General features: G+C 41.6%; 1 protein-coding gene across 1 annotated transcript in view; it reads right to left on the bottom strand.

The window, feature by feature from the left end:
• The window catches only part of RABGAP1L (RAB GTPase activating protein 1 like), a 172,955-nt gene that overhangs the window by 94,089 nt on the left and 57,650 nt on the right, over positions 1-21,216 (bottom strand). The window contains exon 14 of the mRNA XM_089515979.1: positions 4,328-4,441. Coding sequence (XP_089372105.1) covers positions 4,328-4,441 — 114 coding nt within the window. The remainder of the gene's footprint in view (positions 1-4,327; positions 4,442-21,216) is intronic.

Raw genomic sequence — 21,216 nt, forward strand, 5'->3', positions numbered from 1 at the left:
GTCCTTCACTCACAACTTCTATCCTTCCCGTCCTTCACTCACAACTTCTATCCTTCTCCTCCACACTTCAGTCTCAACTCCGATCCTCTTCAACTCTTCTCCCCCTCCAATTTCACCACAACAGGGCAACAAAATAGCAAAGTATCAAAATGTCAAAATAGTAACAGGATATCAAAATGTCTCTTTGGGGAGGATTGCTGAAGGACAATCCCACCTCTGTTTCTGTTAGATTGAGAATTTCCCTCTTCTCCTCCAGATCCTTCCTAATCTCAGGATCCTTAAATCCAAAAATTTAAACCGATCTTGTGAGCATCTAATTTTATGACAATTAGTCTCTTCCAAAAAAGGGAAAAAAATCACTTCTTAGTAACTGATAACAGTTCAAAGTTCTAATTAGCATTCAGTTTGTCAGAAACGGAAAATATCAACGTCATCCGAGACCTTAACAGTTAGAGTGTGTAATTCTGCAGAAAGTATTTGTATCAGTTTGAAGGTTTTTAAGATTACCATAGATTCTTGGTTTTGTATAATTGGTGGCATTTGTGGGCCATCAACGACGGTGGCACTGGCGTGGCCGCACTTGCTCCTCAATCCTCTCTGCTTCTTATCCTCTAAGGGCTTGTAAATTTAATCCTGAAGTGGGCTCCAGACCCTAGTAGAGCATATCCAAGTTTTGCATGACAGGAAGGTTTCCAAGCTGCCACTTCTCAGATCAAAACCATGCTAGGCGAGAAACTCCCCACAGCAGCGTTAGGAGTTTGCTCTGTCTGGTGCCATGCCCCGACCTGAAGCTCCAGGATATGACTCCTTTTGTTTAGGCTGTTGGTTCTGATTCTTCCCTGCAAGTAAGTTCATAGTAGCAAGGAGTGCTAGTTTTGCTGCTCTGAGTTTTAATCAGTTTATGCTCTGGGATCTCTCTGCTGAGATCCACAACCCCTGTGACAGATCTCAGTTGTATCAGGTTCCCCAACCCTGCAGGTTTGTGTTTCTTGTGACTTAAACATTTGGTTGTTCTTTAGACATGGTACCTCTGAGAGAGCTACCAATACCATCACTCTTTCACTTGAGATGGGATGTAGACCTGGAGTTGTTGCTGCAGAACTATTTCCTGTTGGTAGGAAAGGAGAAGCCACTGAAGTTCCATGAAGCAGAATATGGTTCACAGTACTATGATGATGCAAGTCACCAGGGAGACCTGGATGCTATGATGTTTAAATGAAGATAAGATAGAACTGACCTGATGAAATCCTCGAGCTTCACTACTCCATCTATAAGGAGGGAAATGATTCCTTTGCTAATGTTGATGATGACTCACAGATTCTGAACTGTCTAGACTGTTTGAAGATGGTTCTTTCCCCTATTGGCACTGAAACCTAGAGAGGTCAGAGCTAGAATGGTTTGCTCTACAGCCAACCAATCTTGTTAGTGAAAAGCAGAGCAAACTGTCTATGTGTCATAGAATCATAGATTTGTAGAGTTGGAAGAGACCACAAGGGCAATCCAGTCCAACCCCCTGCCATACAGAAACATGCAGAATCTGTTTTCCTATAGCTTGCATCCATTGTTCCGGGTCCTGCTCTCCGGAGCAGCAGAAAACAAGCTTGCTCCCTTCTCAATATGACATCAACACCATGCCCATTGTAGCATCTTCCACTTTATATGGGACCCTTGCCATGGCCAGCCTCCCCTCCCCTCCCTTCTGACAGCTCTCCAACTCCAAGAGATCCTTGGAGGAGTTAAGAGCAAGCTCCAAGCAGTCCTCTGCTGCCTGCTTGAATGCTGCCATTCCCCAGTATGGGGTGGAGTGTGGGATAAGAGAGAACAAGGAAGGGTATGAGATAAGTCTATGAAAATGTTTTTTTAAATTAAATACAAGAACACAAGGCTGTTCTTCAAAAAACATATAGAAGCACAAGTTCTAAAGATTGTTAATCTTTCTGTGATTCACTATCATACCAGTCTTGTCCCTTCCAGAATGTAATGCCCTTTTTTAGGTGGGGGGGGGGGAGAAATCAGTGCATTTGATAGCATTTATAGGCACCTGTCCATCAAAGCCTTCTTTTCATCACACACATTATGAAAGCTTCAGATGCACAAAATAATGACCTTTATATTTCTGAAACATTCCAGAGAAACTGCCTGTCATTTTAACTGAAATATCACAGAGGTTCAGACAACTTAAACAATAGCTTTCTATGAGGCTAAGTTTGGAACTCAAACCACGCTTTATGCTTTCTAACTTTAAAAAAGTCAGCTATCACTTATAACTGTTTGAAACTACTTGTTTGCTTTCATTTTCCACCCACACAACTTCAAAATTCTCTCATCTCCATGGTGAAGCAGCCTCTGGAGGCAGAATGACGTCTATAACTATGGTTTATCAATTCAGTTATCACATGATTTCAGAAATAAACCACAGAAATAAACTGTGTTAAACACTTGACATCAGCACAGGAATGCTGGATCTGGGTATACAAGGATCTGGCTTAATTTTTGCTAGGGCTCTCCCCTGGTATTTGTTTCTGATGAAAGCAATAAAACAATACTACAGAGGCATTCTCTTGCCACAGACTAAGTAAAGAGCCCTGACACATCCAGAGCAAAGGGAAGGGCTTTACAATTAAAGAGTGGTGTTTGTGAACAGTCATAAAAACCAGCATCTCCTTTTCTGGAAATTAAACACTGGATAATACTGTATTTAGCCTATTGCACCGTAAATCCATCTTTTTTCTATCAATAACAGCATGAAGAATATTGTCCATATACATATTCTGCAACAAAAATGTTTCTCAAAAAAGGAGATCATAGATTTAAAAGTGTGGCAATGAAATAATGAAATACTAGTAACATGCTATTGAGTGAGGGGCAAATGTTACTCTGGAGGAGTTTCAGAAACAGAGCTCCCATATTTACACTGTCACTCTTCATTCCCTCACATTTTATAGGGCATCTACAGGACACCACAATTAAACTGTTGCCCTCCTGTATTTCCACTACACTCTCCCATCTCTTCTGAGACTGTAGAAGATCTGATGTGTGTACACCCACACAGAGAGAACTATAGCTCAGTCACAGCTAGTGTAGCTAATTCGTTGTTGTATACCTTCAAGTCATTTCTGACTTTTGACGACCCTAGGGTAAACCCCTCCCGGTGGTTTCTTGGTGATTTATTGTTTTGTTTTGTTTTTAAAAATTAATTTAATTATTAAAATACACAATTCTGCTTCTTGAATTACAAACACATAGTTATACATTAATTTCTTCTTTCCTTCACAGATCTGGAATTACCGTATATACTCTTGTACAAGTTGACCTCATGTATAAGTCGAGGGAAGGTTTCAGGGTCAAAATGCTGGATTTTGATATGACCCGTGGACAAGTCGAGGGTAAACCATAGGGGGCTATAAGGAAGGATGGAAAGGGGGAAATACCACTTCTGTCCCTCCTTCTCCTTCTCTAAACCTCTCCCAACTGATTCGCAGGTGCTGGGGGAGAGGTTTTAACACTGGATTGAGAAAAGAAGCAAGTGGTTTTAAATGGAGAGTTGTTTTCATAAGAAGCAAGGTCTTGCAAAAAGGACTGGAGACAGAAGCAAGTGGTTTTAAATGGAGAGTTTTTTTCCATAAGAAGCAAGGTCTTAAAAAAGGTACTGGGGAGATGGTTTTAAATGGAGTTTTGTTTTGTTTTTATATAGGAAGCCAGGGCTTGCAAAAGGGACCAGAGAGAGAAGCAAGTGGATTAAATTAGGAGATTTTTCCATAGGAAGCCTGGTCTTGCAAAAGGGACCAAAGAGAGAAGCAAGTGGGATATTTTTCCATAGGAACTTGCAAAACGGAGCAGAGAGGGAAGCAAGTGGATTTATATAGGGAGTTTTTTCCATAGGAAGCCATGGCTTGCTAAATGGAGCAGAGAGGGGAGCAATTGGATTTAAATGGAGAGTTTTTTTCAATATGAAGCAAAGGCTTGCAAAACTGACTGGATGGGGAAGGCATTGGTGTTCAATGGAGATTGGAGCATCAGACCTGCTTGCTTTAGGATCTTTCTAAGCACTACTGATGTACTGACCCTTATATAAGTCTACCCAAAATGTTAGGGTCAATTTTGGGGCATACATTTCTCGAGTATACTGTATATGGTAATCAAAAAAGGCTTTCATTTCTTTCTTCATACTACAACTCTACTTAAATACAAATTCTTCTACCTGTCAAATTACTGGCAAGATTTATTTGAGTGAGCATATCAGTAAGCCTATCAAAAATATCTGCATGTTTTTATGAGGAAAAAAGCCTAATGTTTTTAGGATAATTACATAAAAATCTAGGCATACCTTACAGATTTTATATAAAGATTCCTGCCCATCTCCTCCAGTATCTTTAAAATATTCATGTCCTGGGAATGTTCGATGAATGTCTCGTGTAATGACACTTTCCTGAGACGACTCCTGTGAAAAGAGGTGGGAGGGGGGAATCAGACACTGTTGATGCAGCATGAGAACACACGGCTGGCAAAATCTACCATTACCAGCTGCCCCAGCAGGCCCACTTCTAACAACCTGGAAGTCAAGACAAGGTAGAATCCACATTAAGCCGGGTGTCATGCCTTCTGGGCCCCTGCTCACTTTCCAGCCGTCCCTCTGTCTCTCAACACCTCCCAGCACTTCCTTTCTAGGACCTTCAGCCCTCATGCGCCTCTACTCCTCTACTGGCAAGGGCAATCTCACTCCTCTCCTCCACTACTGTCCACCACTACTCTGTCTCTGCAGGCATTTCTGGCCATGTCCAGACTTCCTTCTCCATCAGCTTGCCTCCACTGTACCTCTCCATGGCTGCCTGTACTCTTTGTCCCCACTCCCTGGTCTTTACCCCATCAGCCTCTCCCTGTGGCCCCTTGGCCTCCCCTGGCTTCTCTGACCCCCCCCCCTTTAAACACCTCGCCCTGCCTCTTGGCCTCCCCTCTGCATTTCCCCCCCATCCAGTTGTTCCATCCTTCTTCTCTTCTTCATTCCTTGGGACATTGCTAGTGTCTTCTGGGGCTCTGTTTCTGCCAGCCAGTCCAACTGAGTAGGGGTAGTTGAGCGAGATGGCTTCAGGAACCCTGACACTATCCCCACCTTGTCATATACCTTAATATTTTAGTATCACAATTTAGCAGTTTCAAATCTAAAGAATATTGGCTTTCATGGAATTTGTATGATTGTGTAGTGAATTAATAAGACTAAAGTTGTAAGAATGTTGTTATAGAAAGGTTATGTTTTCATGATTGTTTGTTAAAGCAGCATATTTCAACTTTATATTTCTGGGTTTCCTATTTTGTATGCTTATCACACCCCTAAGGGTTGTGTTTAGAACTCTAAAAACTTCAGGAGGAAGGCTTTTCTTAGTCCCACCACGATGAGGACACAAAAGAGAGCCTTCTCAATGGCTGCTCCCATCCTCTGGAACTCCCTTACAAATGTATTAAGGGGGTTACAAAGTGTAAGCTAGATGCCCTCAACAAACTGGTTACTCATTTTAGTGACCTACGGAAAGATGCCAGGCCGAGTTGATCCCGAGCCCCTGGCTGGTATTGAACTCACAACCTTGTGGTTTGTGAATGAGTGGCTGCAACACAGGCATTTAACCACTGCACCACCAGGGCCTTCTTGAAAAGAGAGAGAGCCTTTTTTGGTGGCTGCTTCCACCTTCTGGAACTCCCTTCCCATAGAAGACTGGGCTGGCCCCCTCTCTGCTTGCCTTTCACCAGCAAGTAAGAACATTTTCATTCAGGCAGGCTTTTAATATATACTCATGACAGAGTGGCTTACATATTTTCGTTTTGTTTTAACTTTATACTATTTTTACTTTGATGCTTCTAATTGTTTCAAAACTTTTATTGCAAAGTTTTTAAAAATGTTTTTTATTTGTGAGCCACCCTAGGTTCCTTTCTGAGGGAAAGGCAGCATAAATAAATTGTAGAAAGAGGGGGGTGGAGGGAAAGAAGAAAGGCAGGCAACAGCTAGAGAGGGAAGCAGAAGTGCCATGAAGGTAGGCCTTACACATACACAAACACAAATACACAAAGAAATACAACCTGTTATATCTGCAGTCTTGGAAGGACAATATAGTAAAGTTCCATACTTAGACACTGCCCACGTGACTCAGGACAAATTGTAACTGGGAATGTGTATCTGTTTTATAGGGCTTTATATTCTGACCTCATCCTTCTAATTTTTCAGAGATATGTTGGTTGTGCTGAACAATCTCTTACTTTTCTGCTGCTTGCAGATACTGATTTGCTATAATATATAAAGTGTCTAAATCTGCACAGCAGCAATTAAAATATTAAGAACTATGATTAGTACTAGAGAACAGATGGCATAGAAAGGTATTCTTACTAACTGTTATATGTCTATATGTCTATTAGTATTAACTTTTAATACTCAACATAGAAGCTTGTTTTAAGTTGTTTTTATGCTGTTTTTATACTCTAATTTTATACTGTTTTAATCTAACGTGATTCTTAAATTTTGTAAATGGTATCTTCTTTTATTGGTCTATGACCGTAAATAAATTTCCTCCATAAGTCACAGATTCAAATCTTCATTTCACTATAAAGGTCACTGGGAGTCTCCAAAGCAGTCATTATTTTTCTGTCCTAGGGTTGTTATGAAGATAAAATTGGAGAGAAAACCAGGTATGCTGTCTCGAACCCCTTGGAAGAGACAGGATATACTTGCACCAAAATAATGTTGAGAAAGATAGATATCATCAATTTTGCATTCATATTCATTGTCCTATAATTGAAATTAAATATACTTTCATTGCAATGGAAGCAAAATACATTCAGAACAAAACATTCCTCAAACTAAGTCATGAATAGCACCACCATATTAAACCCAAAAGGCTGATTGAAGCAGGATATAAGAACCCACACCATGCAAAATAAAATTGCTTGTCATACTCAAGAGCTACCTTACTCTTCTCAAAAATGATCCCAGCAAACAAAAATCTAGAAAAGTTATTTTACTGAGGCCCCCACCCACAATATCTCCTTAGTAATGGAAAACATTTCCAATAACCATTTCAGTAGCACTAGCCCCAGGCAGACTGGTATGAGCTACAAATAGCACATTCCAATAGCACTGAATCCACACTTCACTGACATCAGGCCAATTATTGCATATCCAGCAGCAATATAGTGACAATGAACTGAAAAAGTATTAGCCTTAGAAACCAGATTTAATTGGCTGTTCTGAAAGAAGGATAGAATCCATCTGAAACTGCTCAAAATCCACTGGCTGTGTCATTGTTGTTGTTGTTGAATACTAAGACAGAAATATCCAGCAACTCTATAATGGAGAGGAATAGGCCAAAAGTGATATCCAGTAGCCAGAATTATTTATTTGCAAGCAAATATATTCTTTTGAAAAAATATTGAGAATTAAGAGAAAAGAGGATGAGGAGCAATAAAAGAAAGAAAAGGTACAGGAAGAAGATTAAAATCACAGAATCATAGAGTTGGAAGAGACCACAAGGGCCATCCAGTCCAACCCCCTGCCATGCAGGAAATCACAATCAAAGCATCCCCATTGACAGATGGCCATCCAGCCTCTGTTTAAAAACCTCCAAAAAAGTAGACTCCACCACTCTCTAAAGGAGTGTGTTCCACTGTCAAACAGCCCTTACTGTCAAGACGTTCCTCCTAATGTTGAGGTGGAATCTCTTTTCCTGTAGCTTGCATCCACTGTTCCTGGTTCTGTTTTCTGGAGCAGCGGAAAACAAGCTTGCTCCATCCTCAATATGACATCCCTTCAAATATTTAAACAGGGCTATCATATCACCTCTTAATCGTCTCTTCTCCAGACTAAACATCCCCAGCTCCCTATGTCTCTCCTCATAGGGCATGATTTCCAGACATTTCACCAATTTGGTCACCCACCTTTGCACATGCTCCAGCTTGTCAACATCCTTTTAGAAACTGTGGTGCCCAGAACTGGATACAGTATTTCAGGTGAGGCCTGACCAAGGTAGAATAGAGTGGCATTATTACATCCCTTGATCTAGACACCATATGTGATACAGTCTAGGGGGCTGTTCAGACTACCTTTTAGCCCAAATCCCAAACCGGATTAAAAGTGGAAAGTTCCCACTGGCATCAGTTTTTACACATCAGGATTGGGGTTTTGCACACCAGATTTGGGGCAAATCCCCCTCAACGTGGGTTTTCTGAAAGCGGTTCCCCCCGTTTCTTTTGAGAAAACCCGCTTCTTCCAGGGTGCCTGCAAATGTGAACTTGGCCCTGGTCATGATCAAGTCAAGTTCAGGGAGAGGGATAAAGATCAGAGGGTGGGTAGTGGGCAGAACATGCCTCCCTTTTCGCACGGGTCACTTTGCAAGTGGCATTTCTTTAAAAATGATTTTTTGTGTTTGTGTGACATAATATGCGAATGCTTGTGCTACATATGTTTCTCTTTCAAATTTGGCAAATTGATACAATGTGTGAATGCTTGTGCTACATATGTGTGGGAAAAGGAGAGAAAGCAAGAGGATGCAAAGGAAAAGAGAAGGAGAGATGGCATCCTGGGATGGGGGAAAAAGAGGATGTAAAGAAAAAGAGGAGGAGATGGCATTCTGGGATGGGAGAAAAAGAGGATGCAAAGGAAAAGAGAAGGAGAGATGGCATTCTGGGATGGGAAAAGAAGAGGGTGCAAAGAAAAGAAAAGGAGAGGGCATTCTGGGATGCAAAAAGGAGGGAAAGCAAGAGGATGCAAAGAGGAGGGAATCTAAAATGACCCAAAGGCACACAACACATGCAAATACATACTTGACAAATTGACAGAATATTTGAATGCTGCCGCCAGTTGTTTTTTTTAAAAGGAGGGGGGAAAGCACCCATTCCGTTGCCCAACGGTTGGAGGACATGTCACCTTTGACGAAAGCGGAAGTGAATTTGATTAACAACAAAGGAGGCTCCATTTTAAAGTGGTACTGCAAATGTGAACTTCAGAGGGGCAAATTGCATCAATCAAGGTAAAGGATAATGGAAATGTCTTTCCAGGGAGATTCGGTACCGGCTTACTGAATTCAACTCAGTTCCACCCAGTGCAAATTCCCCAGTGAGAATGGGGCCTAGAATCATGTTAGCCTTTTTAGCTGCTGCATCACACTGTCAACTCATGTTCAATTTGCGGTTTACTAGGACTCCTAGATCCCTCTCACACGTAGTCTTGTCAAGCCAGGTGTCCCCCTTCCTATATTTGTGCATTTCATTTTTTTCTTTTCATTTTTTTCTGAGTGTGATGCTATTTTAGATCAGAGGGAATTGAGGCTCTGTTTCTCTCAGATGGCACTCTTAGGAGCACCAATTGAGGGTAAACCATTTCCCCTGTTTATTTCCCACATGAGGAGACAAGTCTAGTTGGCACTGAGAGGCACATCTCAGATAATGCTCCTGTGCATAGTGAAGTCAGTTTCCACAAGTGAGCATCACACCCTGAGATCATCCAACCCCTGGAGAACCTACATACAGAATCCAGTCCCCAACCCATTTTAATTCCCAATCCCTCACTTAAAACTATTTTAATCTTTTTGTTTAGACGATACTATCAGAGTCTTCTAGTTGCAGTGATACTGAAACTCCATTCTGCCCATTCCCCTTCTTTCTGGAGTGGCTAGGTGAACAACAACATCTGACTGTAGTACTGTTTCCTCCTCTTCATATTTTGTTCCCTTGTTATCATCATTAAAGGTACCTTCTGAAAGCCTCAAACAGTTAAGCCAGAGATCTCTGTACCTGTTTCACAATAAGCTATTTAATTAGAACTATATAAAAGCCTTTCTAAGAACTAGTAAATAATGTACATGACAGCTCTAGATATGCACTACCTCACTAGAGATTGAGGGTGGGAGTACAGTGTGCCCACTCCATACGCGGGTGCACTTTACGCGGACTTGAGCTTATGTGCTCAAGCCGTGGGGGAGCGCATGAGGTGGAAGGGGCGGCACGTCCCATTATGCCGCGCACAAGCATAGGCAGAATTCGCCTTACGCAGCAGGGTCTGGAATGGATCCCCCGCGTAAGGCGAGGGCCAACTGTACTTTTGTCCATAGTGTTGGGGCAGTTCCAGCTGGCTTTAACAAGAAAAGGAAATAGATTAATCATTCTTGTGGTCTACTTGGACTCCTAGATCACTTTCACATGTAATCTCATTCAGCCAGGTGTCCCCCATCTGTGCATTTAATTTTTCCGCCCTAAGTGCAGTACCATTTCTCCCTCTTCAAGGTCATTTTGTTAGCTGTGGCCCAACTTTCTAGGTCATTTGAACTTTGATCCTGTCCTCACGGGTATTAGCTACTCCTTCTAATTTGGTGTTGTGGGCGGGGGCGGGGGTCCCATAGGTGGCAATACCCTCTGGGGATCCATGGCAGCGGAGGAACGACCTTCCCAATAAGTCACCACTCAGTCCAGCGGAACGGGCAACAAACGTCCAACTTTATTTCCAACAACTATGCAAGTCTCCACTTTCTAACGTGTCCCCCCCTTCCACATGCCAGTTACTTCACTAGGGTGTGTGGCAGCTGTTAACTGCACAGCTCTCTCTCTTTCCACTGGGGCTCCTTGCACGCTCACTCTCTTCCGGGTCCTCCGGAGCGGGTCGGGCGGTATGCTAGCCCGGCCGGTGTCTGTTCCTCCCCCGGTCCTTGAGCTTGAGCCGCAGCCACCCCTGGGTTGCTCCGACTCCTCCACTCCCACCAAGTGGGTTCTAACCTCCCTCCGGTCCCCTCGCCACGCCCGGCTTCAGGGTTAAAAGGCTCACCCTTCTCAGTGCCTCGGCGTCTTGGGCTGACCGGCACGGACACGTGACAGGGTCCGGCCCTTATCTTCCCATTCCTTGTCGGAGAATTAAGGCTGGCGCTTGGCGTCTCCGGCGGTGGGCCCCTGCTTCCCTCTCTCCATCCCCGGATGCCTCCTCGAGCCCCTCTTCCACGTGTCCCACTCCTCCTCTCTTCTTCCCCTCCTGGCCCTATATCAGCTTCCTCTTGGGGCCCCTCCCCCAGCCACCTTCCAGGCGCCAGCTGCAACTCTTTCCTCCCTGGGCTCAGCTGAGGCTCCATCCAACCTCCCTCCTCCCCTGGGTCCTTTCTTCCCCCTCTTTCCTCCTCCTCTTCCCATCCAACCCTCCCACTGGTTACTTCTCTCCAGGATGAAAAGGAGCCATGGTTGAGCATCCTTTGGGTTCAGCCAGTCAACCAATTACAAATCCTTGTAACAGATGTGTTGTCTAGCCCACATTTCACTAGCTTGTTTGCAAGAATGTCATGGCGAACCCTATCAAAAGCCTTACTGAAATCAAGGTATGCAATGTCCACAGCATTCTCTCAAGCTGATAATTTTATCAAAGAAAGAGATAAGATTTGTCTGGCATGACTTCTTTCTCTGAATCCCATGTTGACTTTTTGTGATTATAGAATTGCCTTCTAAATGTTCACAGACTCTCTGCTCTAGAATCTTTCCTGGTATGGATGTCAGACTAACTGGACGATAAATGTTGGGATCCTCTTTTTTCCCCTTTTTGAAGATGGGGACAACGTTTGCCCTCCTCCAGTCTTCTGGGACTTCTCCTGTTCTCCAGGAGTTCTCAAAGATTATTGCCAATGGCTCCAATATTACATTTGCCAGTTCTTTTAATACCCTTGGATGTTGTTCATCTGGTCCTGGAGACTTAAATTCATTTAGATTAATCAGGTATTCCTCTACTATCTCTTTACTTATTCTGTGCTGCAATTCCCCTATTCTGTCTTCTGTTCCATTATCCTCAGGTTGAGCACTGTTTGCCTTTTCTGAGAAGACTGAGGCAAAGAAGGTGTTGAGTAATTCTGCCTTTTCTCTGTCTTCTGTTAGTATTTTGCCATCTTTTCCACGCAGTGGCCGTACCATTTCCTTCTTCTTCCTTTTGCTGTGGACATATCCAAAAAAGCCCTTTTTATTGTTCTTAACCTCTCTAGCAAGCCTGAGTTCAATCTGAGCTTTAGCTTTTTTGACTTTACCCCTAGCTATTTGTTTGAATTTCTCTTTGGTGATATCCCCATTTTTCCATTTGTTATACATATTCCGTTTAAAACTTAGCTCAGTTGAAACTTGACTGAGAAGTCATCCATCCTGGTTTCTTGAGACACCTCCTATTTTTCTTTCTCATTGGAACTGTTTGAAATTGTGCCTTCAGTATCTCCCTTTTGAGAAACTCCCATCCATCCTGAACTCCCTTCTCTTTTAGTATTCCTGACCATGGGATCAACCCCAGTATTTCTCTAAGTTTACTGAAATCAGCTCTCCTAAAATCTAGAATGCGTGTCTGACTATGTCTGGCTTCTTCTTTCCACTGTATAACAAACTCCAGGAGAACATGGTCACTTCCACCTAATGATCCCACCACTTGCACCCCATTAACCAAGTCATCCTTGTTGGTTAGGATCAGATCTAAAATAGCTGATCCCCTTGTTGCCTCTTCCACCTTTTGGACAATGAAATTGTCTTCCAGGCAAGAGAGGAATTTGCTAGATCTTGAGGATTTGGCTGATTTTTACTTCCAGCAAATATCAGGATAAGTTGAAGTCATCCATCACTACTACATCTCTCCTTTCTGAGTGTATGGTCTAGTACTGTTCCTCCTCCTTTCCTTCCCTGTTTGGCTTATTTCTCTTAAAAAGATTATACCCCTCTATTTCTACATTCCAATCATGAGACTCATCCCACCAGGTTTCAGTGATGTCTATTATATCATATTTACTTTGTTGTAGTAGGAGTTCGAGTTCATCTTGCTTATTTCCCATGCTCTGTGCATTAGTGTAGAGACATCGCAGACCATGGGTCCCCTTGACTTGCTGCCTGTGCAAGTTTTTTTGCCTCTCACTTTTGGGTCCTTGCTCTGTTTGTCTTGTTCCCTCTATGACAGTTTGACTATTTTCTCCAGCCCTTTTGCCTTCCAGAGTACTGTCTCCCTCCCCCACATAACTCAGTTTAAAGCCCTCCTGATCAGATTTTTGAGACTATTGGCAAAAATGTTTTTGCCAACTGGTGTGAGATGCAACCCATCCCTTGCCAGAAGTCCCTCCTCATGGAACCCAGACCATGATCCAAATATGCAAATCGTTCTTGGCGGCACCATCTGAGGAGCCAGTTGTTCACCTCTGCTATTTTCCTCTCCCTTCCAGGACCATGCCCTTCAACTGGGAGAAGAGATGAGATGACAACCTGTGCATCCATCTCTTTCAACTTCCTACCTAGAGCCTCATAGTCCCTTCTGATATTCTGAAGGCTGTGCCTTGCAGTATCATTGGTTCTCACATGAACCAAAAGAAAGGGGTGATGGTCAGTAGGCTTGACAAGTCTTTTCAGCCTCTCTGTCACGTCACGGATCTTTGCCCCAGGGAGACAGTACACCTCCTGAGACATCTTGTCAGGCCCCCAAACCACTGGTTCAGTGCGTCTCAGCAAGGAGTCCCCCACAACCACCACCCACTTTCTCTGAGGCTTAGCAGCGGCTGTTCCCTTTGGTGGGACTTCCAGGGTCCCCTGCTCTGTCCCTGAAGTCTGTCCCTGTTGTTCTTCTTCATCAACCTTGATAACAGAGAGAGATTGAAATCGATTCTGTAGCTGCAAGCTCACAGAACGTTCCCTGGTTTCCCTACTTCTGTGTGTGACACTCATCCAACCATCTACTTCTGTTGTATATGAAGTGACTTCCTCCTTCCCGGCAACTTCCTCTGTATGTTTCCCATCCAGGACCGTCTGGGTCCATTCTGGTCAGGAAAACCTCTTGCTTCCTAAGATGCTGAAGTGTAGATACCTGGGCCTCCAGCTGCTGTACTTTCTCTTCTAAGAGGGCTACCAACTTGCACTTGGTGCAGGTGAAGTTCCCCATATCCCTAGGCAAGAAGACAAACATCCCACAAGTGTTGCAGGTGACTGCAACAGGTCGTTCACTGTCCATACTGAGAAGTCTTAAGGAGGCCTGAAACAAGACTGTGGGCTTCCCCTGCTAAATACCAGTGTAAAGAACCCCTGCTGGCTTGGCCTTTGTCCCCGAACTCTGTTAGCTAGCTCAATCAACTGGCGCTATAGTTATGTACAGAGCTCCTGGCTACCAGCTAGTTCCAAAGACAAGTCTCTGTCTCACTTCCTCTGAGCAAGTCTACACAAGCCCCTTAAGGGAGCAGTGAACAGAAAAGTGTAAAATTGAAGGAGATGTCCTCCAGCACTGTGCCAAGGTGACCTTCTCCTGTGTACTCCAAACCCTCCTAGACTATAAAAATAAAAATGAGTGTGAAAAGAAAAATTCACGCGCCATTAGGCACGCACCTCCACCAGCAGTTTTGTAGAACGTCTAGCTCCTCCTCCTCCCAGTGGCCAAAAGAAATGGCCTCACTTTAAAATGTTACGCTCTTACCAAAACAGAGTGGACACAGAAAGCAAGGCTTCCCTTTGCAAGGATATCCCAGAATTCCTCCACCAGCAGTTTTGTAGAACTTCTAGCTCCTCCTCCTCCCAGTGGCCAAAAGAAATGGCCTCACTTTAACATGTTAAGCTCTTACCAAAGCAGAGTGGACACAGAAAGCAAGGCTTCTCTTTGCAAGGATAGTGCTGGAGTACACTGGAGCACCACTCCAATATAACCTGGGAGGCAAACTGCCAGTGGTATCTTGGCAAGACGCTTGCAATATGAGAACTATGGGGAAATCACCATCTTTCTTCCCTCCCAGCAGAAATAGCATGCCTTCTCTCAGAATACAAACTGAATACACATCTTTCTCCTCAGCCTTTTTGTGCACAGTTGCTAAAGTTTAGAAAAGCTAGTAAAGATTAAAAGAATATCAAGGATTTATTATGACACTAAATATAATAAGTATGTGAAGAGAGAACAGAACATTAATAGGATTAGTATCAACATTTCACTTACATAAATTGCATTCCTTTGTAATTTTGATAATCACCCTTAATCGAAGTGACACATTACCTAAAAATATTCATCCTATTAAGCATAATAGTTTTTAGATCTGAAGTGAATAATCCTTCTACATAGCAGATCAAAGTCATTTTAGATCAGTTAATGACTAGTAATACATTGGAGATCTGCTCCATTACACATTTATACTTCTTTCTTCTTAAAATCTCACTACATTTTACAGTGCAAAAGTGCCATACAACATCTTCCAAAATCTCTGGCATTTTAACAATAAATGTAGAATTGTTTTCTGCTATAAGGAAGAACGATATATATTACAGCAGGGAACAATAACCAGGTTGGATCCAGAATTCCTCAAAATAAGACAAAACCATCCTTTTATTAATACAAGGGTGGCCAACTAGTAGCCCTCCAGATGTTGCTAGATTGCATTTCCAATCATCCCACAACTTTGGTTATGCAGACTAAGGCTGATGGGAGCTGGAGCTCAATATATGCACGTTCACAAATTGCCCAGTATGTGTAAAATAAGGGGCTGCAATCTTTGCTAGACCAATTCCACATGTTCTGGATGGTTTCTAAATGCAGAGAGAATGCAGGGGGAAGGAGGGTTGAGCAAAAACTGCCTTCTCATAGTAAGGAGCATCACATGAGTGGACTTCCATTTCTAGGAGCTCTGAATCTAAGCCACAATAATCAACTACTGAAGCATATAGACAGCAGTTTAAGGTAGTTACTATGCATGAGGGGGAAAATTGATGTGAAGTCAAATGAAAGCTGGAAGCTTAAACATTTGCTAAAAACATTTGCTATTTTGTCCCCCAAGGAAAAAAGAATGAGCAAAATTCATGCTTCGATCAATTTTAAATACAGTCCTCTCAAATCACAGCTTGAATTGTTGGGGAGGTCATTAAATGTATCATATCTCTAGCAGAGAAAGGAAACCTATCGTCCACAGACCGCATTTGGTTCACTGGGCTGGCTTATCTGACCCACAGGCTTGAAACACAGTCCCATAAAACCACACCCTCTCGGAAGGGAAGGTATAGAACAACTAGAAAGCTAGGGGCTCCAGGCTGTGACTCAGTCAAAAGTGCTCATTTGTATTTTAAATATGGTGTTAGCTGTCTTGAGTCCATTATTAGGAGAATGTGGGAATAAAAATGAATACAACAACAAAAACAACAACAGCTGAGAATCAAGCCAGCACCATTTCTCCTCTCCATTTCTCTTCCTCTCCACACTAGTCCACTGCATGCAGAAGTTTCCCACATGGGTGTACTAAAAACATTAATGTCTAAATGTTTAATCAATCTGTATTCTTATTGTTGTGCTTTTACTGTTTTATATTCTACCTTTCTCTCATACCAGGGACTCAATGGTGGCTTAGAAACCCTAAGGTCACTGCAATGGAAACCCCCCTCCACTAGTCCATACCACACAGAAATCTTACAAATCACTGTATTAATATAAAGATGTTCACCCTAGATGTGGACTCCAATTACTTGGGATAGAATAGTTTCACCCGCCTCTTACCAATCCACACCACACAGAAATCGCCCAGATCAATGTACTGATGTGGGAGACCTGTTCATGGAGGGGCTGCTGTCAAGAGGAAAAGAAGTGGAGAGGACAGATGATGTTAGCTTTATTCTATGTGTCTATATGTTGGAGCTATAGGAGAAAGAGGAAGATGACAGGAGTGACACAGAGATCTAGAGGGTTTATTGATGTCAATAGGGCTTGCAAAGTTAAATGCTGAAAATCAAGCCAATATAATCTCTCCTTCACCTCCTGCAATGGACTGTAGCTTCTGTTGAGGATAAGTGTAGTGCCAAATGTGGTGCTAGAGAAGGACAGGTTCTGTAACAGTATTTCTTCTAGTGGTCATCTATGAATACATACAAATGGGTTGTACTGGACCTGCGTAGTGCTGTTAGGAACTTCTAGAATCACTGGGCAAAGTTAACGTTGCAACTTTTTGGCAGTAGCTCCGCCCATCTCTTATAAGCCCCCTGCATTCCTGCTCTTTCCCCAGTTCCGAAATGTTCACTGAGTGAGCAACATAAGAATGAGCCAATGAAGAGCAGGACACTGAGAGGAGGACGGGCGGGATTTGTATGTATTCACAGATGACCACTCGAAGAAATACCGTTACAGGTATGCAACCTGTCCTCCTTCTTCGTGGTCTCTGCAAATCATACAAATGGGTTAGATTGACAAGCTTCGGTCAGTGGCGGAGGGAGTGTCACGACACTGAGTAAGGTTCAAATATGTGCACTTTACTATGACCATCTTTATATCATCATTTTTACATCATTTGCAAAAGATGCTGAAGCAGGTTTGTGAGAGATTATTATTATTATTATTATTATTTAAAAAACTAAATATTGTCTTAAATTCCCAAATCCTTAGTTATCAAAATCTCTTATTTAAAAATATTCAAACCACTGACTGGTTCTCACCATTTTGTTTCTCTTTAACATTACCATAGAAAAAATCCTATTATTCATAGTTTAATTCCAAAAAAGACCATCATCCTGGCTGCTGTGGGGAGGTACAAAGATAACATGAGCAGAACTGAAGATGGGAAGAACAGCCTTTTCTTTATATTTATAAATGTTCTTGATATTATTTATAATATTAAATTTCAAAATCTCTAAAATCTAAATACAACTATTATTCCCAACAAGAACAACACACTGAATCAATGGGACTTATGTAAGTATTGACTTAGGTCACATTCATTCATTGGGGGTAACAAACACCCTTACTGATTTATTTACACAACAAACTTGTGCAACATTCCATTTCTGACCACAATGATACTTCTATAAACTGAATTAAAATATTCATATGGCTTTGTTTGCTAATTAGAATATATGTAAAATTTTATGGCATCATCATCAGTTGAAACAATTGATATAAGATCTTTGAACACCATAATCACAATACTGTTGATTTATTATATATAAACTAGAGTAAAAATTCCAGGGTATCACATATTAAAACACATATCGTACTACAGGACTTGACAATGTAAGACCAATAGTAATTATCTTCCAAAGGTACTTAGCAAAGATCCAGTCTTCTAATTGTAAATATTCAGTGCCTCTTTGAGGATCAATTAATACTGCACAGCCCCTCCTGCTCTCATACACATACTAACCTTGATTGAACTCAGCTGAACCGAGATAAGGTTTAAATACTGTAGTCATGTTTAGGAATATAGTGTCAGTTACAAAATTACTCCTAATTTTCTACATATTTTTATGTGTCATACAAGAAGGAGGACCTTCTTCATCATCACTGGCTGAAATCCTACCAAGCTAATGGACAGACTCATCCCCAATACGACATGATAATTTGCTATCTGCATAATGTCCAGGCAAGATGTAACCTCCCACTCCATCAAAGAACCTTCTTGCATCCAAAGGTGTGATCTACATGAGAGTATAGTTATTTATAGCACTGAGAAGGATGATACCAAACTGATATGGAAGCCTGACAGAGACACTGTCATGCCCATTCTTTGCTCTCAGCCTCCCAGCAGCCCTATTCCCTGCACAGTAGCAGGTCAAGTGAAAAAACTCTGCACACTGCTGGCTATCCTGTCATTTCATGTAAGGAACCTGCTGAACATAAACCAGAGCATCACCTGTAGCGAGTTTCTCCACTGTAGTGTCAAATTGTGAGGAAAGCCCAAGAATAGTATTGGGTAAATGCAAGATAGTACTGCTCTCAGGCTCTCCTTCCATCTTATTGGTATCCTTCTCAAAGTGGATATCCACTTTGGATAACACTATAACATATTCTGAAGATCCATACCTTACACAGAGAAAACTATAAACCTTTCTATAAACCTTTTCCTTCACAGTATTGAAAATTCTCCTCCTGAATAATCAGGGAGTAAAGAGGATTCTGCAGCTTATTACTACTATGAAGATGACAATGACAACCACACAAATCTGTAAGATAAATTTATTTACAGCAAAACTTTCATCCTCATCCACACAGGCCTCAAAAAGCTTAAAGTCTACATTTAAAATGCACCACTACTCGCAAACATTTTCTTCTTAGATTTAGTTGAAGCAATAATATATACTTTAAAGGTGACTTTCAAACCAAAGATATACGTCACCTGAATACACGGTTCCAAATACACCACCCCAAGCAACTCTGCTTCACATTATAGAATGATCTCATAAACATGTGTTCTACAAACCACAAAAGGAGAAGGTATGAGGAGGAGTGAGGACATATTTAAGTGCTCCTCCTTGTTATTTATAAGACAGATTCTAATTGATATATTTATACAGAAATATAGAAATCTCAAAATATATTTGCAAATATATTTTTGCACTGAACAGAGAATAACCACATGTATTGGATTAAGTACCTTCCTCTTTTCATTCTATATGTTTTGTTCATCACGTTTGATTACACCTTACAAAATATATAAAACAACCTGTCCATCAAAAAGCATGCATTATCAAGAAATAGACATACATTAAAGCACCAGTAGTACATAATGTCTAAATTCAGGGCCACATCTGAGGGCATGTGGTGCAGCAGCCTCGCAAAGTAAACCCATCTGGTCAGAGTCTTCCTGAGAGACCACCTGGACACAATGTATAATACCCTAAGTTCTAAAGAACAGTAGGATTTAAATTTGATAAAACACAATATTTACTTAAACTTCTCACTTTGATTTCCAAACAAAATGGAAATTCTTAGTAATCAGACTACAGATTGTATTTCATGCTAGTTTCAGGAAGGTCTTAGTGGGCTACTTGAATAGATCAAGCAATAAGAGAAACTGTAATGCCAGAAATCAATCTGTGACTTAAAATCCAGTTGCCTTAAAAAAAGGCCAGTCCACACTTGTAAATGCATGTCAGTAAACTATGGATAAAACTTTTTATTTTATTTTAGAGCTATTTAAAGCATAAAGTCACTTCACTGGCTGCCTATTAGCTTCCGGACACAGTACAAGGTGTTGGTTATTACCTATAAAGCCCTACATGGCTTGGGTCCAGTCTACTTGAAGGAACACCTCCTCCCATTTAGTCCTCCCCGTACACTCCGATCCTCCGGGAAAAAGTTTCTACACACAAGAAAGGCCAGACTAGCAGTGATCTCCCAGAGAGCTTTTTCTGCTGCCGCTCCAAAAATTTGGAACGACCTACCGGAAGAGATTCGCCAATTATCCTCATTGGAGGCCTTCAAAAAACCCTTCTCTTCCGCCTAGGGTTGCCATAATTCTCTACTATAAACCTGGACAAAATGTAGGACAAAATTTAGACCAAAATGTAGGACAATTGTAGGATAAAATTTAGCCCAAAATGTAGGACATTTAAGGTCCTCCATTTTTCTTAAATGTCTTACATTTTGGGCTTAATTTTATCCTACAATTGTCCTATATTTTGGTCTAAATTTTGTCCCGGTTTATAGTAGAGAATTATGGCAACCCTACTTTCGGCAGGCCTACCCAGGCTGAGAATGTCTAGAACCGATTGAATCCATCCTCCCTTACCATCTTTCTCATTCACGAATTGTGTAGTAATTTTGATGTATTGCTATGTATTTTAATTGTTCTCTAATATGTGATTTTAAATTTGGGAGGGAGGGTTAGCTTGGGGATTTGGTGGGTTTTATTGCTTATTTATGTATACTGTTTAATCATGCTGTTACCCGCCGTGATCCTCAAAATGGAAGAGGCAGGATATAAATAAATTTTCATTTCATTTCAAAATCAAACATGCAGCAAAGAAAATAATGTTACTCCCCACTCCATATCTCCTTCTACAAATCTAGATTTTCTTTTGAACTAGGCTAGAGAGCCAAGAACAATTTAAAACAAGGCTCTTGAGGGCATGAGTAGAATCCTGGGCTGAATGTACATTAAGGCTGCTGTACTCGTCTTCTCTCTCCTTTTTTCTCATTTACAGTACTCACAGGAAATACCAAAACACAGCATTTTCTTCAGGTCATGCCAGATTCAGAATCTGAAAAACTGAGCTATGGAACTTTTAGACAACTAAAAGTGCCTTTGAGAACATGCTCTGTTGCTTTTGCTTCAACACTGAGCACAGCAGTAATACTCTTCAGAAAAGCATCCCATGCAAAAATGTTGTAGGCATCATTTCATTACATCATTCTGGTAAAATGAAGAAATTATAGTGCAAATATTTAAAAAGTTATTTTTGTATCTGGGTCAAATACTGAATGCAGCTAGGAAATGACAACCTGGGCCAAAACCATATTTATTTAAT

The sequence above is a fragment of the Sceloporus occidentalis genome, unplaced genomic scaffold (assembly GCF_023333645.1).
Source record: "Sceloporus occidentalis isolate IW3139 unplaced genomic scaffold, rSceOcc1.0.p SCAF_3, whole genome shotgun sequence".
Classification (NCBI taxonomy): Eukaryota; Metazoa; Chordata; class Lepidosauria; order Squamata; family Phrynosomatidae; genus Sceloporus; species Sceloporus occidentalis.